Source organism: Grampus griseus (genome assembly GCF_964374135.1).
Source record: "Grampus griseus genome assembly, chromosome: 5".
Taxonomy (NCBI): domain Eukaryota; kingdom Metazoa; phylum Chordata; class Mammalia; order Artiodactyla; family Delphinidae; genus Grampus; species Grampus griseus.
The window spans coordinates 133268269-133287412 of record NC_138998.1 but is presented as its reverse complement, the minus strand read 5'-3'; the positions used below and the strand labels follow the sequence as shown (position 1 = coordinate 133287412).

Below are 19144 nucleotides of genomic sequence, written 5' to 3'. Positions count from 1 at the left end.
TTCGTTAGCTCATATTGTTCACAGTACATAGTAGTAACTCAAAAAAAGTATTTCTGATTATATAAAATTTGAACAATGATATAATGACTAATAAGCTAAAATCTAAAAGTAAGGTATTGTCGCCGGGGGTGGGATGAATTGGGAGATTGGGATTGACATATATACACTACTTTATATAAAATAGATAACTAATGAGAACCTACTGTATAGCACAGGGAACTTTACTCAATACTCCGTAATGACCTACATGGGAAAAGAATCTAAAAAAGAGTGGATGTACGTATACATATAACTGATTCACTTTGCTGTACAGCAGAAACTAACACAACATTGTAAAGCGACTATACTCCAATAAAAATTAATTTAAAAATAAAAAAAGTAAGCTATCGTTAACCACGGTCTCGTTCAATTCACTATTGCGGCTATATCTGACAATATACGGTAAGTATCTAACCACTTGCCAAAGGCCATAGCCAGGACTATATCTCGTTTAAATCCCCCAAAGTTGGCCTATGTGCCTCAAAAACGTCACCCATGGGAACCACAGAAGCGCTGATTCTCCAGCTATTAACCCTGCGCCCAAGACACTGCCTGGCGCCTTCAACTGGCATCGGATGTCAGAAAAGCGGAACTGGCTGAAGAGACCTTTGCCCCTAACCAACATGGCCGCTCTGAGGCCTCAGGCTGAGGGCGGCAGAATGAGGATCATGTGAGAAGAATCCCGATCCTCTATTCGCTTTCTCTTCCGGACGGCGGGGGAAGATGACCCACGTGGGCCGGCCTTAAAGGGCCCATGTCTAATTCCGCCGGAGCTCCGCCCTCGTTGCCGGGCGGGCCGGGCGCGGAGCGGAACGGCGGCGGGCGGGGCCGGCACTCCGAGGCCGCGTCTCCGGGAGCCGTGGTGACCACAGCCCGCTGCGACGCAAGCCCGAGGAGGTTAACCGCCCAGTCGGCGGACGGGAGAGCGCGAGGATCCCGCGCGAGCCCAGCACAGCCGGCGGGGGCGCACGGCCGCGGGGATGGAGGACGGTTTGGCCGGGCCCCGGCTCGGGGCGGCGGCCGAGGCGCGAGCGCAGCCCGGGGTGACGCTGCGGCCCTTCGCGCCGTTCTCTGGGGCTGCCGAGGCAGACGAGGGCGGCGGCGACTGGAGCTTCATCGACTGCGAGATGGAGGAGGTGGACCTGCAGGACCTACCCAGCGCCACCATCGCCTGCCACCTGGACCCGCGCGTGTTCGTGGACGGCCTGTGCCGGGTGAGGGCCGGGCGGGGCGACCGTTGGGCGGAGGGCGGACACTTGTTGCCGGGAGGAGGCAGCGCCGAGGTCCTGCCGGCCCGGGGCAGCCTCTCCAGCCGGGCCGCCGGCGGGGCGGGAGGCCACCCCCGGGGACGCGGCGACGTCCCCGGCCGCCCTGCCGCGGTCCCCTCTGTCCCGGTTGGGGTGGGGGCGCGCTCCCCGAGGTCCCAGGTCCCCAGCACCTGCCGGGCCGCGCGCTGCGCGCCCAGGGGCTAGCCTTTCACCTGGGCTAGTAACCCCCTCGTAGCGACGCTCCAGTCCCCGGGTGTTAACTCGGGTGGGGAGGGGGGCGACGTAGTAGGAGACAATCGGAGGATGAATTAGCTCCCCGAGCGGCCGGGGAGCTCGTATCGTCACCTGGGGGCTTGGACCGTGCCGGGCACTTACTCCTTTGAGGAGGGGGTCGCCTCATTCATGGGGAGGAGGAAACAGACGTTGAGCGGCGACGTGACTCAGTGTTACAAACAGGACGGCGTCTCGGCATTCTCAATCTGCACGCCTGGAAGCAAAGCCAATGTTTGGGTGAGGATCCGCGGTTGCTCATTATCTTGCACTTGGCCAGTTTTGGTGGAATGGTGTTGGGGGGAAGGGGCCCATTTTCTAGGCCTTTAGGATATTTAGTCTGGAATCTTGCTCCCTGAAGGGGTGACAGGAGACACTCAGTACAGGGAGAGTTGGATTTTTTTTTTTTTCCTCTACATCCCCAGGGTTTAGACATGTTGGAGAGAGAGGGGGCAGGTATGACTAACCAAGGGCGGTGGGAAGGAGGAATTTATTTGGAATCTGCAATTAGTGTGCAGAATAAAATTTGGACAACGTAGGCGTTGCAGAATAAAGCCTGTCTTTGAGAGAGATGCCCCATTAGGAGAGCAGCTGTCAAAGAAAGTGCTGCTTTCAGTGCTTGGCTCTGAGTCTGCGTACTGTCAATGAACTGTAGTCAGGGTGGCTGCCAAGAGGAACACCACTGTGGAACAGAGACTGGTGTGCTTAAGACCCATTTATTTATAATGTAGAGGCTCATCTACTCTCAGGATTTACAGGGGCTGTGTGCTTCGATGAGGTTCCATGCGTGCTTTCTAAAGGAACTATTGGCACAAATACAGGGTCTCACTCATTTTACTCTCCCACTTTTTCTCTTCTTGAGGCTAAGGTCTAACAGCATATCAAGTCTCTTTCTTAAGGGTCCTAGGCTCTCATGCTAAAGAAACAAGATCAGATCATGTAAGATGCTGCTTGTTTGCCTAGCAATTCATAGTTTTATGGTCTTCCCAGTGTTGGGGACCATCCTGAAATTGCTTTGTCTGAAATGTCGCCCCCTTTGGTAGCTCTTCATGTTAACAAATATGTGTGGAGATTCTGCTGTGAGCCGGGCACTGTTCTAGGCTCTGAGGGCACAGCAGTGAATAAAATAGCATTCCTGCTTTCAGGGCTGGCATTTTTGTTGGGGGAAACAGACAGTAAACAAATAGATAGCAAATTTGTTAAGAGGTGTTGGTGCTATAGGAAAAAGTTGGCCTTGGAAGATGGGGGGGAAGGGGAAGATTGCTGTTTTACATAAAATGATCAGGGACAGGCTTACAAGGTGCTGTTTTGAGCAGAGACAATGGGCTAGCGTTCATTCACTCATTCACTCATTCATTTATTCTTTTGCTGTTTGTCGAATGCTTACTATGTTCCAGGTACTGTTTTAGGCCCAGTGGATAGAGTGGTGAACACAGTGAGCTTCCTGCTTATGTACTAGCAGTTGAGGAAGAGATAGACAGTCAAAAAAAGTAAGTGAACAAGGTGATTTCAGATGGTGGTCAGTGCAGTGCAGGACATACCCAGGATGATGTGATCGGGAGTGACCAGGGAGAGGAGAGGGACTGGGTGGTATCAGTCAGGGCCTAACAGGAACCCAGTGATATCAGCCAGGGCCTAACAGGGACCCTATGGTATCAGTCAGGGCCTAACAGGGACCCTATGGTAACCAAGAACTGGTTAATTGGGGCAGGACTGAGGGAGTCAGAGGGAGTGTTGGGAGGAAGTCGTATTGCTGGAACCCTAGGAGAGGAGCCTCTTGGCAGGAGCTACAGACGTGGAGGGATGGAATTGAGATGCTGAAGCCGCGAGTTGCAGGTAAGAAATACCCCAGCTTGCCCCAGCTTTCTGATCTCGTTGGCAGAGCCCAGCTGGCAGCCAGGAGGCCAGGGAGTCCAACCAATGCAGTCCGTAGGTGGGTCAGCCTTCCAGGGCCCAGAGAAGAGTGGAGAGAGCAGAGAATGGCTCTGGGATCAGTGCAGGTAAAGAGGACGTGCGGAGAGGGTCAGCATGCGGCCGCTTTAGGCTGAGTGGCCCCGGAAGGCCACTCTGCACAGCTTGGACTTGCCTGGCAGGAAGAAGCTCCTCATGTAGATTTTGTGTGGCTGGTGTCCAGGCAGAGGGAATAGCAAATACAAAAGTTCCAGTGCAGGGATGAACGAGTGTGTGCAGAGGGCCCAGCGAGGGCAGTGGTGGTGGCCGAGGTTGACGCAGCCGGGGAACGGTTCCACGGGAGCCTGGAGGCCCTGGGAGGGATTCGGATCCTGTTCTAGGTGGAGAATGTCTTTGGGGGAAGACATTCACGTCCGTGAGGTTCTTTTGATCTCTCCTCTCCACTTCCCTCCCTAAGGAAGGAGGTTGGGTGGGCAGGAGAGGAAGCAAAGAGGCCCCTTAGGAGGCTCTTGACTTTGGTTGTCAGGGGAGCTGTGAAGGTGTCTGGACTAGGGTGGAGACGTGGGAGACAGTGCCTGTCCTTTCCATTCGGGGGTCAGGAGCCTCAGAATGCGGACAGGGGGAGCTCCGTGCCTTGGTTGCCCATCTCCGGGGTCCTGCAGAGACCGTTGGTAAGCCTTCCAGTAGAAAGATAAATTTCTCATTTAGCTGAAACCATTCCTCCAGGTGGGAAGATGTGGCTTCTGAGATTTCAGTCTGACGGCCTTATTATTTTGAAGGCCATTCTTATTAAAGCTGGAGTGTCACCTTTGGGTGGTGTAATGAAAACATGATTCTACTTCAGGTCAGTGGTATCTGGCCCTTGAGTCGGCGGACCATTGACTGCATTGCCAACAAAAGTCCCTGTGCTGGTGGTGTGGCCACATCCTCTCTTTAACCAGTCTGTTGGAGGATCATCTGGGTGAGTGATGGTGTCTTAACCTGTTAGGGCTACTGTAACAAAATACCACAGATTGGGTGGCTTATAAAAATAGAAATTTATTTCTCACAGTTCTGGTGGCCAGCATGGCTGGGTGAGGGCCCTCCTCTGGGTTGCAGACTTCTCGCTGTGTCCTCCCATGGCGGTAGGGATGGGGTCTCTTTTATAAGTGCGCTAATCCCATCATGAGGGCTTCATCCTCATGATCCCTAATCACCTCCCAACAGCTAATACCATCACCTTTGGGGGTGAGGACATCAATGTATGAATTTGGGGGAAACACAAACATCCAGATGGTGGCAGATGGTGTGAAGGAAAAAGGCTATGTCAGTGTTCTTTACGTGTGTTCATATCAGTCTCTAACCTTAATTGTAAAGTAAAGAAAGAAATTGACCTGAACTGCCAATTCATTTGGGAATTTATATTGGAAGCCCGTTTTCTAACTGTAACAGTTGGATCTGATATGTAAAATTTGTTTTTGTTAGCTGGATCATCAAATTATTATAAATAATTTATAATTAACATGTTCATTAAATGTTTATCCAAAAAATAACTGAAACTGTATCGTCATTAATTTCAAGCAATATTATTAGAGAGATTCACACCATTACAAATGAATGAAAACTTTTATTGAAATAAGGTTATTTTTGGTTGTACAGATATTTGCGTAGCATATTCCATTACTGTACTTTCTGTGAACATTTTTTCTTTTTACTGAGAAAGCAAAGCAGTGCTTTGAACCGGTAATTACATGTGCTTTGGATTGTTGGCAGTGGTTCGTTGGATCCCTAGAATAAAGGTTCCTTCAGTTGTCCCCAAGCTAACCAGAAAGTCAGAGTTCTCAAATAATATTGTTAGTTTCCAGGCAGCAGATATAATTTCATAGAGTAATGGAAACGAATGCCATTTTTCTGTTGTCTGAGACCTGAATGTATATTTGATTGACAGCTCTGCTAGTGACTCACCTTTCTTAAAACAAATGCCCACATAAGATTTATGATACTGGCGTGACTTTCTTTTCAAAACATGAAATATTCTGATAAGGCATGAAAGGTGGTTGAGGGGTGTCCTTAAATTCTTTGTATCAGTGAAGACCCCTGAGAAACTCTCATGCCCAGGCCTCTGCAGACCAATTCCAGCCTCAGGGGCTGGGAACCACCTGGAACGCTCCCCAGGGTGAGTCTGATTGGGAGCCAAGGTTGCGGACCGTTGTCTAGCCAGAAGGGGTCTAGCCTGACCAGAGTCATTGTTGTATCATGAAAGGATTATAGAATAATTGATCATTGGTTCCGCTTTCAGCCAGATCTGTGCCTTGATTTCCTCTAGTCCAAAATGGGAGTCAGGCCCCTAGTCGGGAGCCTCCCTTCTCCTAAGTGCCGTTTGACCTTGTGGCTGGAAAGCAGAATGACCGGCTGTCAGCCTGAGAGCCCAGCCTTTGGGCGGGTGACACGCGAGATAAGAACACATACCTGAACGTGGGGTCGCCTCGGGGCTTTTGTACACATCCTCTCGTGCTGCTGCTTGCTCTCCACCAGACGTCAGATCCCGGGCTCGTCCCCCCAAAGCGTGTATTTCGGTAGACAAGATATCACTCAGTAGCAATTTGATGATTGAAATGTTTGAAGCTCCAAGGTGGGACAGCTGAGATGCATAGTTTCCGCCTGTATGGTTGTATATGCTTGGCCTTGTATCTGCTTGTTCCCGTCACAGTGTGTTGTAAAATGTGACATTCCAGCAGGATGGTAACAGTTGGGAGTTCTATTACAGTGTAACATCCCCGCCTTCCTAGGCCATTTTCACTTTTCATCCTAGTGTCACAGGCAGGTGGTTTCTGAGACTTAAATTAAGCATAAAATGTCCCCTGAAACCTCCTCAAGTGTGGAGGAGGTTAAACCCAATATGGTATGGTTTCATTTATTTGGGAAAGTTCAGAATGTTGTAAGTTTAAAAAAACAAAAACCTGCATATTCTATATGTGCAAAGTTTACTTAGAAGTTATCCACTATTTCCCTAATTTTAGAATTTCTGACTCTTAAATCTATCTATCTATCTACATATGTATATATATTTTTTTAACGTCCGTGAGGTTCTTTTGATCTCTCCTCTCCACTTCCCTCCCTAACAAGGGTTTGGTCCCCTTTTCAGCACCCTCCATTGCTCAAAGCATTTCTTCTTCAGTAGCAATAGCTTTCAACGTTATTGCCAGCAACTCCCAAGACAATTACATAAGGGAGCCAAAAAAAGAAAAAGAAAAAAAAATAGGCTTTGTGATAGAATAGCTAAAGCAGAGGCTGTTTGATTCCAGTGTTTATATTTCAGGCTCTATTCTTTCCTTCTTTCCTTTCTAAAAATGTCATCAGATGGCACAGTCTCCTCTTTTGCATACATGCCACTGAGGGGCCTATTTGCCCTGTTCTGTGAATGCATCACTCCTGTTACAGTGATTGCAGTTGTGCACGCATCAGCGTGTGTGTTGAGGGTAGGAGCAGGGAGGGGACTCCTCCGTGTGCGTTTTCTGTGCACAGTTGTTAGGACCCATTTCAAGGGCTGAGGGGGAGTGCCGGTCATTTGAAATACAATTCAATTGTGACAGAATGTTTTCCTTTGTAAATTGAATCACTGTCCAAACATGGGGACGCTGACAGTTAATGAGACAGTAAGTGACTCTGCTCTGTTCTCTGAGCAGTGATGGGCTATACCATGGCCGTAGGAAGTAAAAATAGCTCTTCTACCCTTCTTGGGCAGAACAGAAACATTTTCAAACTTGAACATCAGGAAAATATGAACTCCCTTAATTCAAACTTCGACGTGGAAGAAAGGGTTGGCTTCGTGTTGTGTAGATTTCAGGCACTGTAGAAATCCTTTATTTGATTTAGTTGGTGTCGAGTGTTTTTGTTTATATTTTTAACCTCTAAAGATTTCCTTGGGTTTCACATGCTCACATTCCCCTTTGAAGTGTGTCCGTGCGGAGGCAATGCAGCACGGGCATGAATCTGAAGCACACCTTTACCACTAACACCAGTGTGACCCTGGGGAAGCTATTTACCCTACCGTGCCTTCACTTCCCTGCCTGTAAAATGGAGGTGCCAGTAGTACTAACACCTTATGATGCACATAAAATGCTTGTCCCAGGGACTAGGACATAGTAAACACATAATGTAAGTTGTGTATTATCTACTGCTGTGTAACAAACTAACTCAAGACTTAGTAGTTCAGAACAATAAACATTTATTATCTCACAGTTTCTGTGGGTCAGGAATCCAGGGATGGCGTATCCTGGTGCCTCTGCCTCAACATCTGCAACAAAGTACCAGCTGCAGTCTCATCTGACGGCTCAACTGAAGGAGCGTCTGCTCCCAGATTGACTCACGTGGTCTTTGGCAGGATTGCATTTCTGGTGGGTTGTTGGACTGAGAGCCCCAGTTCCTCAGTGGCTGTTGGCTAGAGGCCCCCCTCAATTCATAGCCACACAGACCTCTGGCTTCCATCAGAGCAAGGGAGAAAGGGCATGCAAGATGGAATGCAGTTCACAGTCTTCTTGTGACCTAATAATCTCAGAGTGATATCCCACCACTTTTACTGGATTCTCTTCATTAGAAGTGAGTCAGTAAGTGCAGCTCCCACGCAGGGGGGTGGGGGGCTTACACCAGGGCGTGAGTCCTGGTAAGTGGAGATCGCTGAGCCCATCTTACAGGCTGCCGACCACCGACCGTTACTATTTATTAGGACATTTTCTTCCTTGTAAACTTTTCTGACTTCTTGGAGCAGTTAATGTTCAGAAATGTTCATGAAGGTATTTTCTCATCTGATTTTTTTAGCTTCAGCTCTACAAAGAATACAGTTTTAGACTCGACTACTTAACATAAAATACCTCATTGATAGGTTTATAGCTAGGTTCATAGCAAAAGCTGTCAGCCACTACACTTCTGAACCAAGAGCTCAGGAAACTAAAGCTTTTTTATGTTGAGAAGGTTCAGTACTTTTCCTTTCATTACTAATTGCAGCAGGTGCGACGTGAAGTTCCCACGTGTAATCATAATTAACACCATAGGAAGAGGTGTTTGAGGTTGGCCTGAATTCAGAATTAAAAGACAAAAATGTTATTTGATTCAGAAAGCTAATTTTGGATTTTTTTCATGCGACATAACGATAGCTTGTTTTACTTTATTACTTTTATAATTTTTGTTGACTTTTCTGCTTTACTTTACAGATAATAAAATAGTTCTATTCATTAATGCGAAGTGCTTTATGTGTAACATTTATCATTTCATCTTTTTATAAGAACTCTATGAAATAGGTACTATTATTCCCATTCTGTGGACATGGAAACTGAGGCCAGAGGAGGCCAAGTAACCTGTCCCAGATCACATAGCCAGTAAGCGCTGGCCCTACGATTCAAACCTGGTTTTAGCCGACTACAGAACCTGTGCTGGAATCATCTTGTATGCACTAATGCACATGAATTTTTCATATCTTTCACAGCTTATTTAAACCCTAGGATATCTCTATGAAGAAAGTGCTTTTATCCACAGGAAACTGAGGTTCATAGGAGTTATAACTCTGTTATTCTCTAAGCCATTTATTTATATTTAACAGATCTATTTGAGTGCGTTTTGTACATCCGTGGCAGCCCTGATGATATTCTCGAATTCAAGCGGAAGGCAGTGCCTGGGCGCTGGAGTCAGGCAGACCCGGATTTGAATCGTAGCTCCATCACTTCACTCATTCATTCATTCATTCAACAAGTATTTTTGAGGGCCTCCTGTGTTCTGAGCACCGTGCTGGTTGCAAGGCCAGCTGTGGGACCCCAGGTGAGTCAGTCAACCTCCCCAGGCTTGGTCTCCCCCATTGCAGAAGGAGGACAATAAGCCCTACCCCACAGTCACGGTGAGGTCAGTGTGAGGGGGCTGCGGCGCCCTTGGTGAATGACAGACACGTCTCTCCCTTTGTGAGGCTCACAGGCCAGCAGGGAGGACACACACTTTTTAAATTGTGTGTGTTATGTAAATATAACCAAAGAGCTTAACAGATCCATAACAAACCACACGTCCTTGGGCAAGATATTCACCCAGACCTCAGTTGCTTCATCTATGAAGTGACCGGGTTCAGCCCGGATCATCTCAGCGAGGTCACTTCCAGCTCTTCTGTCAGTGGAGCGCTTGCTCCCCTACAGACCTTTTCCAGTAGGAATTGACTCAAGGAGAGAATCTTTCCTAGCGTGACTCCAGTTCTCTTCCATCCAGCTTCCCAGCCTCCTTACCTGCAGGGGAGACAGAACTTTACCTCTGTCCGTTCTAGGTTTTCAGCTGTGGCTCTTTAACGAAAAGGTGGGTCACAAGAGAAAAACAGAAGTCATTAATGCGTGCAGTACAGGTCAGGTGGGAGAACCCTCATCATGACGTGGAGGCTTAGAACTTGGCTTATGTAGCCTCTTCGGCAAAGAATAAATTGATAGAGAAATGGCAGGAGGGAGGAAAGCAGTTTCAGGCTTCCACATGGCAGCACACTGTGGGGAAGTAAATACGTGGGAGGAAACTGATGGGTGCGTTTGCAGATTCCTCTGTAAGAGTCTGGAGTCATCTCCATTAAAAGGGGCATTTATATCCCACCTATAAGCAGAAAAGAGGGACAAGATAGAGCTTTCTTGCATATGTGCTTCAGAATTGCATTCAGCTTCAAATACCTTTTATGTCAGAGAGGCATATTGGGGGCTGACATTCTGGTTTCCTCCATCCCCACTCTCATGCCTTGTCCTGCACTGGTCCGTGGGAGGCCTGTCTGCTGGTTTGTGGGAGAGAGGAGGTAAATTTCAGTCACTTACACTTGTGTCTGCAATTGGTCTTGGAAATTTCACCCATCGGAGAGGAACCTGTGTCAGAGACCATCTAACTGAGGCCAGCGCCGATTCTGTCCAGTTGCCATTTGAGGGTTTGCCAAATATATGACCTCACAAAGCCAGAACAATTGAGTGAAACTTTTTTTTTTTAAGTTTTCCCATTATTGGGAACTTTTCCCAGTCGCCCGACAGCTATTTCTTATTGATACGGTGACAGTATGTCCCAGTTTGTCCATCTGGTTCATGCCTGTTGTCCCGGGAAGGTTACTAGTAGTCCCCTCCTTCACTCTTAAGTTTGGGTCATCAATTATATATGTAGTTAGTAATTAAACAATTCAGGGACTTCCCTGGTGGCGCAGTGGTTAAGAATCCACCTTCCAGTGCAGGGGACGTGGGTTCGAGCCCTGGTCGGGGAAGATCCCCACATGCCGTCGGGCAACTAAGCCCGTACACCACAACTACTGAGCCTGCGCTCTAGAGCCCGGGAGGCACAACTACTGAGCCCGCGCGCCACAACTACTGAAGCCCGTGCGCCTAGAGCCCGTGCTCTGCAGCAAAAGAAGCCACCGCAATGAGAAGCCCACGCACCGCAACGAAGAGTAGCCGCCGCTCGCCACAACTAGAGAAAGCCCGCACGCAGCAACGAAGACCCAACACAGCCAAAAATTAATAAATTTAAGAAAAACAATTCATGAGAAGCACCCTGTTTACTTAGCACATACTGTTTGTCAAATATTTTATGTACATCATTTCATTTCATCCTTCTTACAGCTTTCTAAGATAAATACTATATTTGCCCATTTTATAGATGTGGAAGGCTTCTGCTCCCTTTGCAAAACTCATCAGCACGTAGAATCCCATGGCAGCTGGGCGTCAGACTCTGGGCGCAGCTACAGAACCGTGGCAGAGAGGACCTCAGGCTCAAGCCTTCAACTTCTCCAAGGAGGAATCTCAGAGCAGTGGCCACATTTCCTCAGGGGAGCTCACTAGATATTGGCAGAACTAGAATTTTCTCCCGACCTGCTGGTTACATTGCTCATCTAATTTCCTGTGAAATGATGTCCTCGCCTGCCACACCTCCCACCCCGTGCAAAGAATCCGGAGCATGAGGCAATGAGGAGGACAGCTAGAGCCCCGGCAGCTGAAACAGGCAGAACTGTCTCCTGTGCCACCGTTAGGGGGCTACTGGAGAGCAGGGTACCTATGGTCCTTCCTGGTGGAAGGGCAGAGGAGGCTGTGCGAGAGCTAGTCCAGGGCTGTTCAAACACCAGCGCCTGCCACCAGGGGGAGGTCACCTCCCATAAGTTCTGCGATGGAGTCTGGTGGTTGCCTTCGACTTTATTTCAGGCATCACAGACAGAGCGTGCATTTTCGGAGGGAGAAGTCACTTCTTGTGCTGCAGAAGAAGCTATTATAATGATAAGTGTGTAGCTGGAACTTTAAACCGGAGACACACCCCCTCTCTTCCATTCTCCCAGCAGAAAGCCAAGGGAGGGGACTCTCCCTGCTGCTGGGCAATGGGACCCCCTTTGGTTAGAACAGGAAACAGGGACGCTGTGCTTGCCTCAGAGAGTGACCCTCTTTCACTGTGCCTAGTACACATTTGTGACATTCTCTGCCCCGTGCTCTGATTTTTTGTGACTTACTCGGACTATGACTCAAATGATCAGCATAAAGAAATGTAAAGAGGGAATTCCCTGGCAGGCCAGTGGTTAGGAGTCAGTGCTTCCACCGCCGGGGGGCACGGGTTCAATCCCTGGTCAGGGAACTAAGATCCCACAAGCCAAGAGGTGTGGGAAAGAAAGAGAGAAAGGAAGAAAGAGAAAGAGAGAGCTCACTCAGATGAAACAAACACTTCACTTCAGAGATAAGGGGAATTTTCTGAGCTGTCTCAGCTATTAGGTTGCTATGGTGATTACTTTTAAAAGGCAAAGCTTTTGCTGCTGCATAGGTTGTCAGCCCCGCGTGGTGGACCCCTGTCCTCGGATGAATGACCTACCGCCCAAGCCATGTAGTGACAGTATTCTTCTGGGCTGGAGTCGGGATTTGGGGGAATTCGGGTAGATCTCAGCTCTGCTCTCATAACCACTTTTGCGCCTAAGCTGCAGATCGTGGATGGTGATGGAGAACCCTCAGGTCTGGGTCAGCAGTCTATAAACTACTAAAAACAGACCACTCATCAGCAAAACTCACTGGTTACAAACAGTTCATGAACTGGCCTGGAGACCCTTGCAAACGTTTGGCAACATCAGGGTTGGTTTGTATCTATATCTCTCTTTCCGGAACAGCCCAGTCCAAGATATATCTTTCAAACTCAACCACCTGTTGGACCCTGACAGAGCATTTCCAGAGTGGATTTCATTTTTAAAATCAGTTCTGAATTTGTGTATTTCTTCGAAGTGATTCATAAGTGCCCCTAATGTGCTCTGTTATTCAGTTATCTCCTTGACATATATTTGGGAAATACCATTAATGGATCTTCAGAGACTTTGTAACCTCCACATTCGGAGTATTTCAGTTATTTACAACATGTTCGGGATAATGACCTGGTCCTCAGCACCACGAGCCTGCCTGAGACGGTGGCACAGGTTAGGTGGATGGGGATAGAGAGCTTGTATGCTGAGGGGATGACTTCCTGCATTTGTTGAGAGATAGTTGTGCAGAGGGCAGAATGGAGATGCGTGCTTCAATTCGTGGCCTGGAATGAAGCAGTAGCAGCTGGGCCATGGCTGAGATTCTGAGCACATTCTTTATATCATAAAACAAGGGCTGGGCGGTCCTTCACCTTACTAGGATGCCTGTGACAATTAAATACAGCAGGACAGTGTTTGTGATAGAAGCTGAAGGCAGGAGATGCCCTGAAATGATTTATTTAGTCTTTATCAAGGACTTCGTTTTAATGTCATTGACTATATGACTAGAGATTTTATATCGAGTAGCCATTTAATTTTTGTTCATTTCATTTCCTTTCTTTTCCTCCTTTGTTTTCTCCGCACAGGGACTACATTGGCAAGATCAACCTACTTGTAGGTTTTCTTCTTGCTTGCTACTTATCTCATTTTTATGGCTTAGCTGAGAGTGAAAATGTATAAGAGAATATGCACATATTACCTGTGAGTGCCCACCTTCTTTGTGGACAAATACCTACCTTTCTTTGGAGTTGTGCATGTTAAAAAGGCAGTAAGATGCAGTAGTTAGGAGGGTGGACCCCTGAACCAAGTCAGTCTGAATTCAAATCCCAGCTCTGCCAGCAACTAGCTGTGTGACCTTGGGCAAGTAACTTAACTTCTCTGTGTTTCAGTCTCTTTGTAAAATGGGGTAATAAAAGTACCTACCTCATGGGGTTGTGAAGATGAAAAGACAACATATAAATAAAGGGCTAAGGATAATACCAGGCTTGTAGTAAGTATTTTGTAACTGTTAGCAGTTTTATTTAAATGATTATTAAAATGCAAGGCCTACAGTATCTGTATTGCTTACTGCTATAATCCTGTGCCTAGGACAGTGCCTGCCATATAGTAGGCACTTCAATATTTGTGCAGCAGTGGAAGTAAAACACTAACATAAAAATAAAAGTCTTGCTCTTTTAAGTTCATTAAATATTAAGCCTTATTTTCCCAGGAGTAGTTTTAGGCACTTCCAGAAGTTGCATAAACTATCTCAGGCTAGAAGGCTCTGCAGCTTTAAAATCATGGCGGTGATTGTGTGTGTGTGTATGTGTGTGCACGAAATTAACAGGCTGAGATGTTGCTGAGCATTTAGAGCTGTATTATACCAGAAGACTAGCATGGCTTGTTATCGCCTGTAATGCTTAGAAAATCATGTCTTAACATGAATGAGCGTTGCTACAAAGTTGAAAACAAATTAAAAACCTAAACCCTTTAAAAAATAAATCTCGGGCTTCCCTGTGGCACAGTGGTTAAGAACCGCCTGCCAATGCAGGGGACACGGGTTTGAGCCCTGGTCCGGGAAGATCCCACATGCCGCGGAGCAACTAAGCCCCTGCGCCACAACTACTGAGCCTGCGCTCTAGAGCCCGCGAGCCACAACTACTGAGCCCGTGTGCCTAGAGCCTGTGCTCCGCAACAAGAGAAGCCACCGCAATGAGAAGCCCGCGTGCCGCAACGGAGAGTAGCCCCCGCTCGCCACAACTAGAGAAAGCCCGTGCGCAGCAATGAAGACCCAACGCAGCCAAGAATAACTAAATAAAATAAATAAATTAAAAAAATAAAACTCAATAAGATAATGGTTTTTACATAAAGTTGCTCTGGAGCATAAAATCATTATTTATGGTGGTAAGAAATCCTAGGCTTCCCAAGCACAATTTTTTAAAAAAAATCTATAATTGAGAAATAAATGTCATGTTTGCTGGTGAGGTTTTCCCCTCCCTGCCTCCCTATTCTCTCTCTCTCTTTGCTTTCCCTCTTTCCATTCTCTCTTGTTGTTCTTAGAATGACTTTTAGGGAGTACACAGATCTTTTCAGAAATTCATTGTCATCTGCTAAATCCCATCTACCAGCCAGCCTCTAGCACCCTTGATAGAAGGAGGCTGGTCATTCTTTGCCAAATCTCATCCTAAGAGGGCAAAATCAACCTGTGATCTTCTTATCTCTGAATGCTGCCCTGTTTTCCACTACGTTGTACCAGGAGAGGTGACCTTCCTGAATGAAACGCATGCTGTCTGCTTCGTACTCAGCGGCCTGCTGTGCTTTTAATTAAATGAACCAATCTTTAAAAACTCGAGTCTTATCCCCAAAGCAGCATGGCACTCACAGTCTGTCCCCGGGTCAGACATTCCAGATGGTTACATCATAGGGTGGCACCAGTGGAGACTGAAGATTGGATCAAGGGGCTTTAGCATGGTGTGATCTGGGCTCATCGTTCTTGGAGCCATTTCTCTGTGCTTTTGGTCCAGGATAACTCAGCCCTTATCCAGCCTTCTAGCCAGAGAGTACAGCCATGACATGCTGACTTTGGCAAGACGTTACCCACCACTCTATTACGTCTACGCTGTGCTGGGGTAAGGGTATATTATGTCACTGGGGAAAACTTTCTGAAGATCACAACTCATAATGAGTATTATTTGCTGAGTACCAACTATAGGTGATCACATTTGTCTAGATTGCTGTGTGCTTTGAAGAGTAATTCATTGTAAAATTTATATTTGATTGTTAAAGTGTTAACTAAAAATTCCTCATCCTTTTCTCTCAACCTGTTTCTTAGAAATAACCTCTACGTTTTATGTGTACTCTTTCACGCATATTCTATATATGCCATGTGTATATATTTATAAATATCATATTACATGTACTCTTTTGCTACTTGCCTTCTTAAAATATTGTGGACATCTTCCAACAGACTCAATGGAGTCTGTTCTTTTGATGACTGCCTGGCATTTCATTATAAGAATGTAACATAATTTAACCAGCAATTCCTACTGATAAACATTTAGTTTGTTTCTAGGTTGTGGTTTTTTTTTTTCCTATTTTAAACAATGTCGCAAGCAGCATCCTTATACACGCCTCCCCAGGTATCCATGGGGGACCAGTTCCATGACCTGTGGATACCAAAATCTGCAGATGCTCAAGTCCCTTATAGTAAATGACATAATATTTGCATATAACCTGTGCAGTGTAAATGCTCTGTAAATAGCTGTAGATGCTATGTAAATAGTTGCTGGAGAACAGCAAATTCAAGTTTTACTTTTCAGAACTTTCTGGAATCTTTTTCTTCCAAATGTTTTTGATCCATTGTTAGTTGAATCTGCAGGTGTGGAACCCGAGGATCCAGAGGGCCCACTCTGCATATATCTTTGTTTACTTGTGTAAAAATGCTTGCAAGATACATTCCTAGAAGTGAAATATCTGAGTCAAGGGTATGGCTGTTTTGCATTTTGATAGATACTGTGAATTTGCTATCCTGAATGTTTATGCCAATTTATATTACCACCTGCACGGCATAACAGTTCCCCTTTCCCCACATTCTTGTCAATACAAGGGATTATAAATCATTTGGGATCATTGCCACAATCTTTGATAAGTGAAAAATAGTATCTCTTTGTTTTCATTTGCTTAAGGTTGACCATCTTTGATTCATATTGGTCATTGTTGTTTTCCTGTAAATTGATCGTTTATATCTTTTGCTATTTTTGTGGTAAGTTTTCATCTGTATTTGTGAATTTTTCAGTTTTGTTGTATATTAAAGAAATTGTTACTTAATCACGTATATTACCAATATTTCCCCCAGTTTGCCATTTGACTGTGGTGTTTTTACCCCATAGACATTTTTGTCCTTTTTGTTTGTAGTTCTGATGTAGAAATTTTGCCTTCCTGTGTTCTGGGCTCTTATACCTAGAGAGTCCTTTCCTGGGCCAAGATGTGTAGGCGTATGTTTTCTTCCAGTACTTTTACGTTTTTATTTGTGATGTTTGCCTTTAATTCCCTGGATATTTTGGTGTAAGGAGTAAATTCAGTTTCTGATTTGCTTTTTTGCATGTTACTTGCAGGTTCCAAATCCTACAGATCTGACATACCAGCTAAATGGTCAAGAGTTCTTGAATCAGGGCTCTTCTGTTCATCTTTTTGTCCATTTCTGAGCCAGTTTCATATTATTTACAATGGAGCTGATTCTCCCCCATTCTCTCTTTCAGAATTTATTTTCCAGGCCCGTTTCCTTTCCTTATCTCCTTCGCAAACCTTAAGAATCATTCTGTCATTTCTAAGTATCCTCTACCCCCCACATAGAAGGAAAACAAGAGGCAACAACCAAACCTGTTGGTATTCTGAGTGAGATTGCTCCGGCTTTACAGTTACTTCAGGGGAATTGACATCTTTAAATATTATGTCCTTATAATGTTGTTCTACTCATTTAAGCGATCTTTTATGCCACCTGTACAGGATTGACGCTTTCCATATACATATATATATATTCTTCACATAGATCGCCTATATATTTTAGTTTGTTTTAGATATTTCAGTATAAATATTTTTATGTAAGCTTAAGAAATGTATTAAAATATGAGCTCTCTTTTCCATTATACTTACTTTTACTTTTATATAAAGGAAATTGTTTCCTGCATATTAACTTTGTAACCGTCTGCCATACTAAAGCCTCTTACTGTTGCTAATAATGTTACAGTTCATCCTTCTGCATTTTGCAGGTATTCAATCATATCGTCTGCAAATAGTGACGATTTTGCCGTCTTCTTTACAATACCTGTTTTATTCTCTAATCCACGTGGCACTTTGACAGTAGATCATGGCGTTGGCATATGGCATCCTTGTCTTATACCCAGCTTTTAAGGGAAACGTGCTAGTGTCCTACCATTAACCTTAACCTTGGCGTGGCAGTGTGGCATTTTAACTCACCTTCCTTCCGGTATCTTTGACAAATACTTTCCTGTCCTAGACCTGATTACACACAACAGACACATCAGCTCTCTCATTGCTCTTTTGTAGGCTCTTACCTAGCACTCAATCCTCCTTTTAAAGAAGCGGCTTCAGCCTTTCGGCCAGAGCCGTCATCTTCCAGTAATTCATCAAAATGACCAACACAAAGGGAAAGAGGAGAGGCACCTGCTCTAGGTTCTCTAGGCCTCCTAGAAAGCATGGAGCTGTTCCTTGGGCCACATACATGTGAATCTGCAAGAAAGGTGATATTGTAGACATCAAGGGAATGGGCACCGTTCAAAGTGGCATGTGCCCCCAGTGTTCCCATGGCAAGACTAGAAGAGTCTACAGTGTGACCTGGCATGCTGTTGGCATTGTCGTAAACAAACAAGGGCATGGTCCTTGCCAAGGCAATTAATGTCCACATTGAGCATATTAAGCACTCTAAGAGCCAAGATAGCTTCCTGAAACTCGCGAAGGAAAATGATCAGAAAAAGAAGGAAGCCAACGAGAAAGGGACTTGGGTTCAACTGAAGCGCCAGCCTGTTCCACCCAGAGAAACGTGCTTCGTATAACAGAAACCAATGGAAAGGAGCCTGAGCTTCTGGAACGCATTCCCTGTGAATTCATGGCATGATAGGTGTAAAAAACATAAAAGACCTCTGGACTATAAAAAAACAAAGAAAAAGAAGTGACTTCAAGAACACGAAAACAATTTTTTCATTGAAATATAGTTGATGTACAGTATTATACGTTACAGGTGTACAACGTAGTGATTCACAATTTTTTTTTTTTTTTTGGCGGTACACGGGCCTCTCACTGTCGTGGCCTCTCCCGTTGCGGAGCACAGGCTCCGGACGCGCAGGCTTAGCGGCCATGGCTCACGGGCCCAGTCGCTCCGCGGCATGTGGGATCTTCCCGGACCGGGGCACGAACCCGCGTCCCCTGCATTGGCAGGCAGACTCTCAACCACTGCGCCACCAGGGAAGCCCATGATTCACAATTTTTAAAGGTTATACTCCAGTTAGTTATTATAAAATATTGGCTGTATTCCCCGTGTTGTATAATATATCCTTGTAGCTTATTTATTGTACACATAATAGTTTGTACCTCTTAATCCCCTACACTTTCTTGCTCCTGCCCCTTTTCCCTCTCCCCACTGGTAAGCATTAGTTTGTTCTCTATATCTGCGATGTTTCCTTTTTGTTATATTCACTCATTTGTTGTAACTTTTAGGTTCCACATATAAGTGATATCATACAGTATTTCTCCGTCTGACTTATTTCACTTAAGATTATGCCCTCCAGGTCCATCCATGTTGTTGCAAATGGCAAAATTTCATTCTTTTTTATGGCTGAGTAGTATTCCATTGTGAAGCGGAATTTTACATTTTATTTCATTTTAATTAATTTAACTCATGACCAGCTATTGAGCACTTCAAATGCGGCTAGTG

At 45.6% G+C, this 19144-nt stretch overlaps 1 protein-coding gene and 1 pseudogene across 2 annotated transcripts in view; both read left to right on the top strand.

The window, feature by feature from the left end:
* Positions 1–1019: 1019 nt before the first annotated feature.
* RCAN1 (regulator of calcineurin 1) overlaps positions 1020–19144 on the top strand; it is a gene marked incomplete at its 5' end in the record, with an annotated part of 95296 nt that continues 77171 nt past the window's right edge. Inside the window, one exon of the mRNA XM_082654957.1 lies at positions 1020–1253. Coding sequence (XP_082511083.1) covers positions 1020–1253 — 234 coding nt within the window. The remainder of the gene's footprint in view (positions 1254–19144) is intronic.
* On the top strand, positions 17846–18328 carry LOC309822784 (large ribosomal subunit protein eL21-like; annotated as a pseudogene). Its single transcript has one exon. The product of its transcript is annotated as a large ribosomal subunit protein eL21-like (transcript).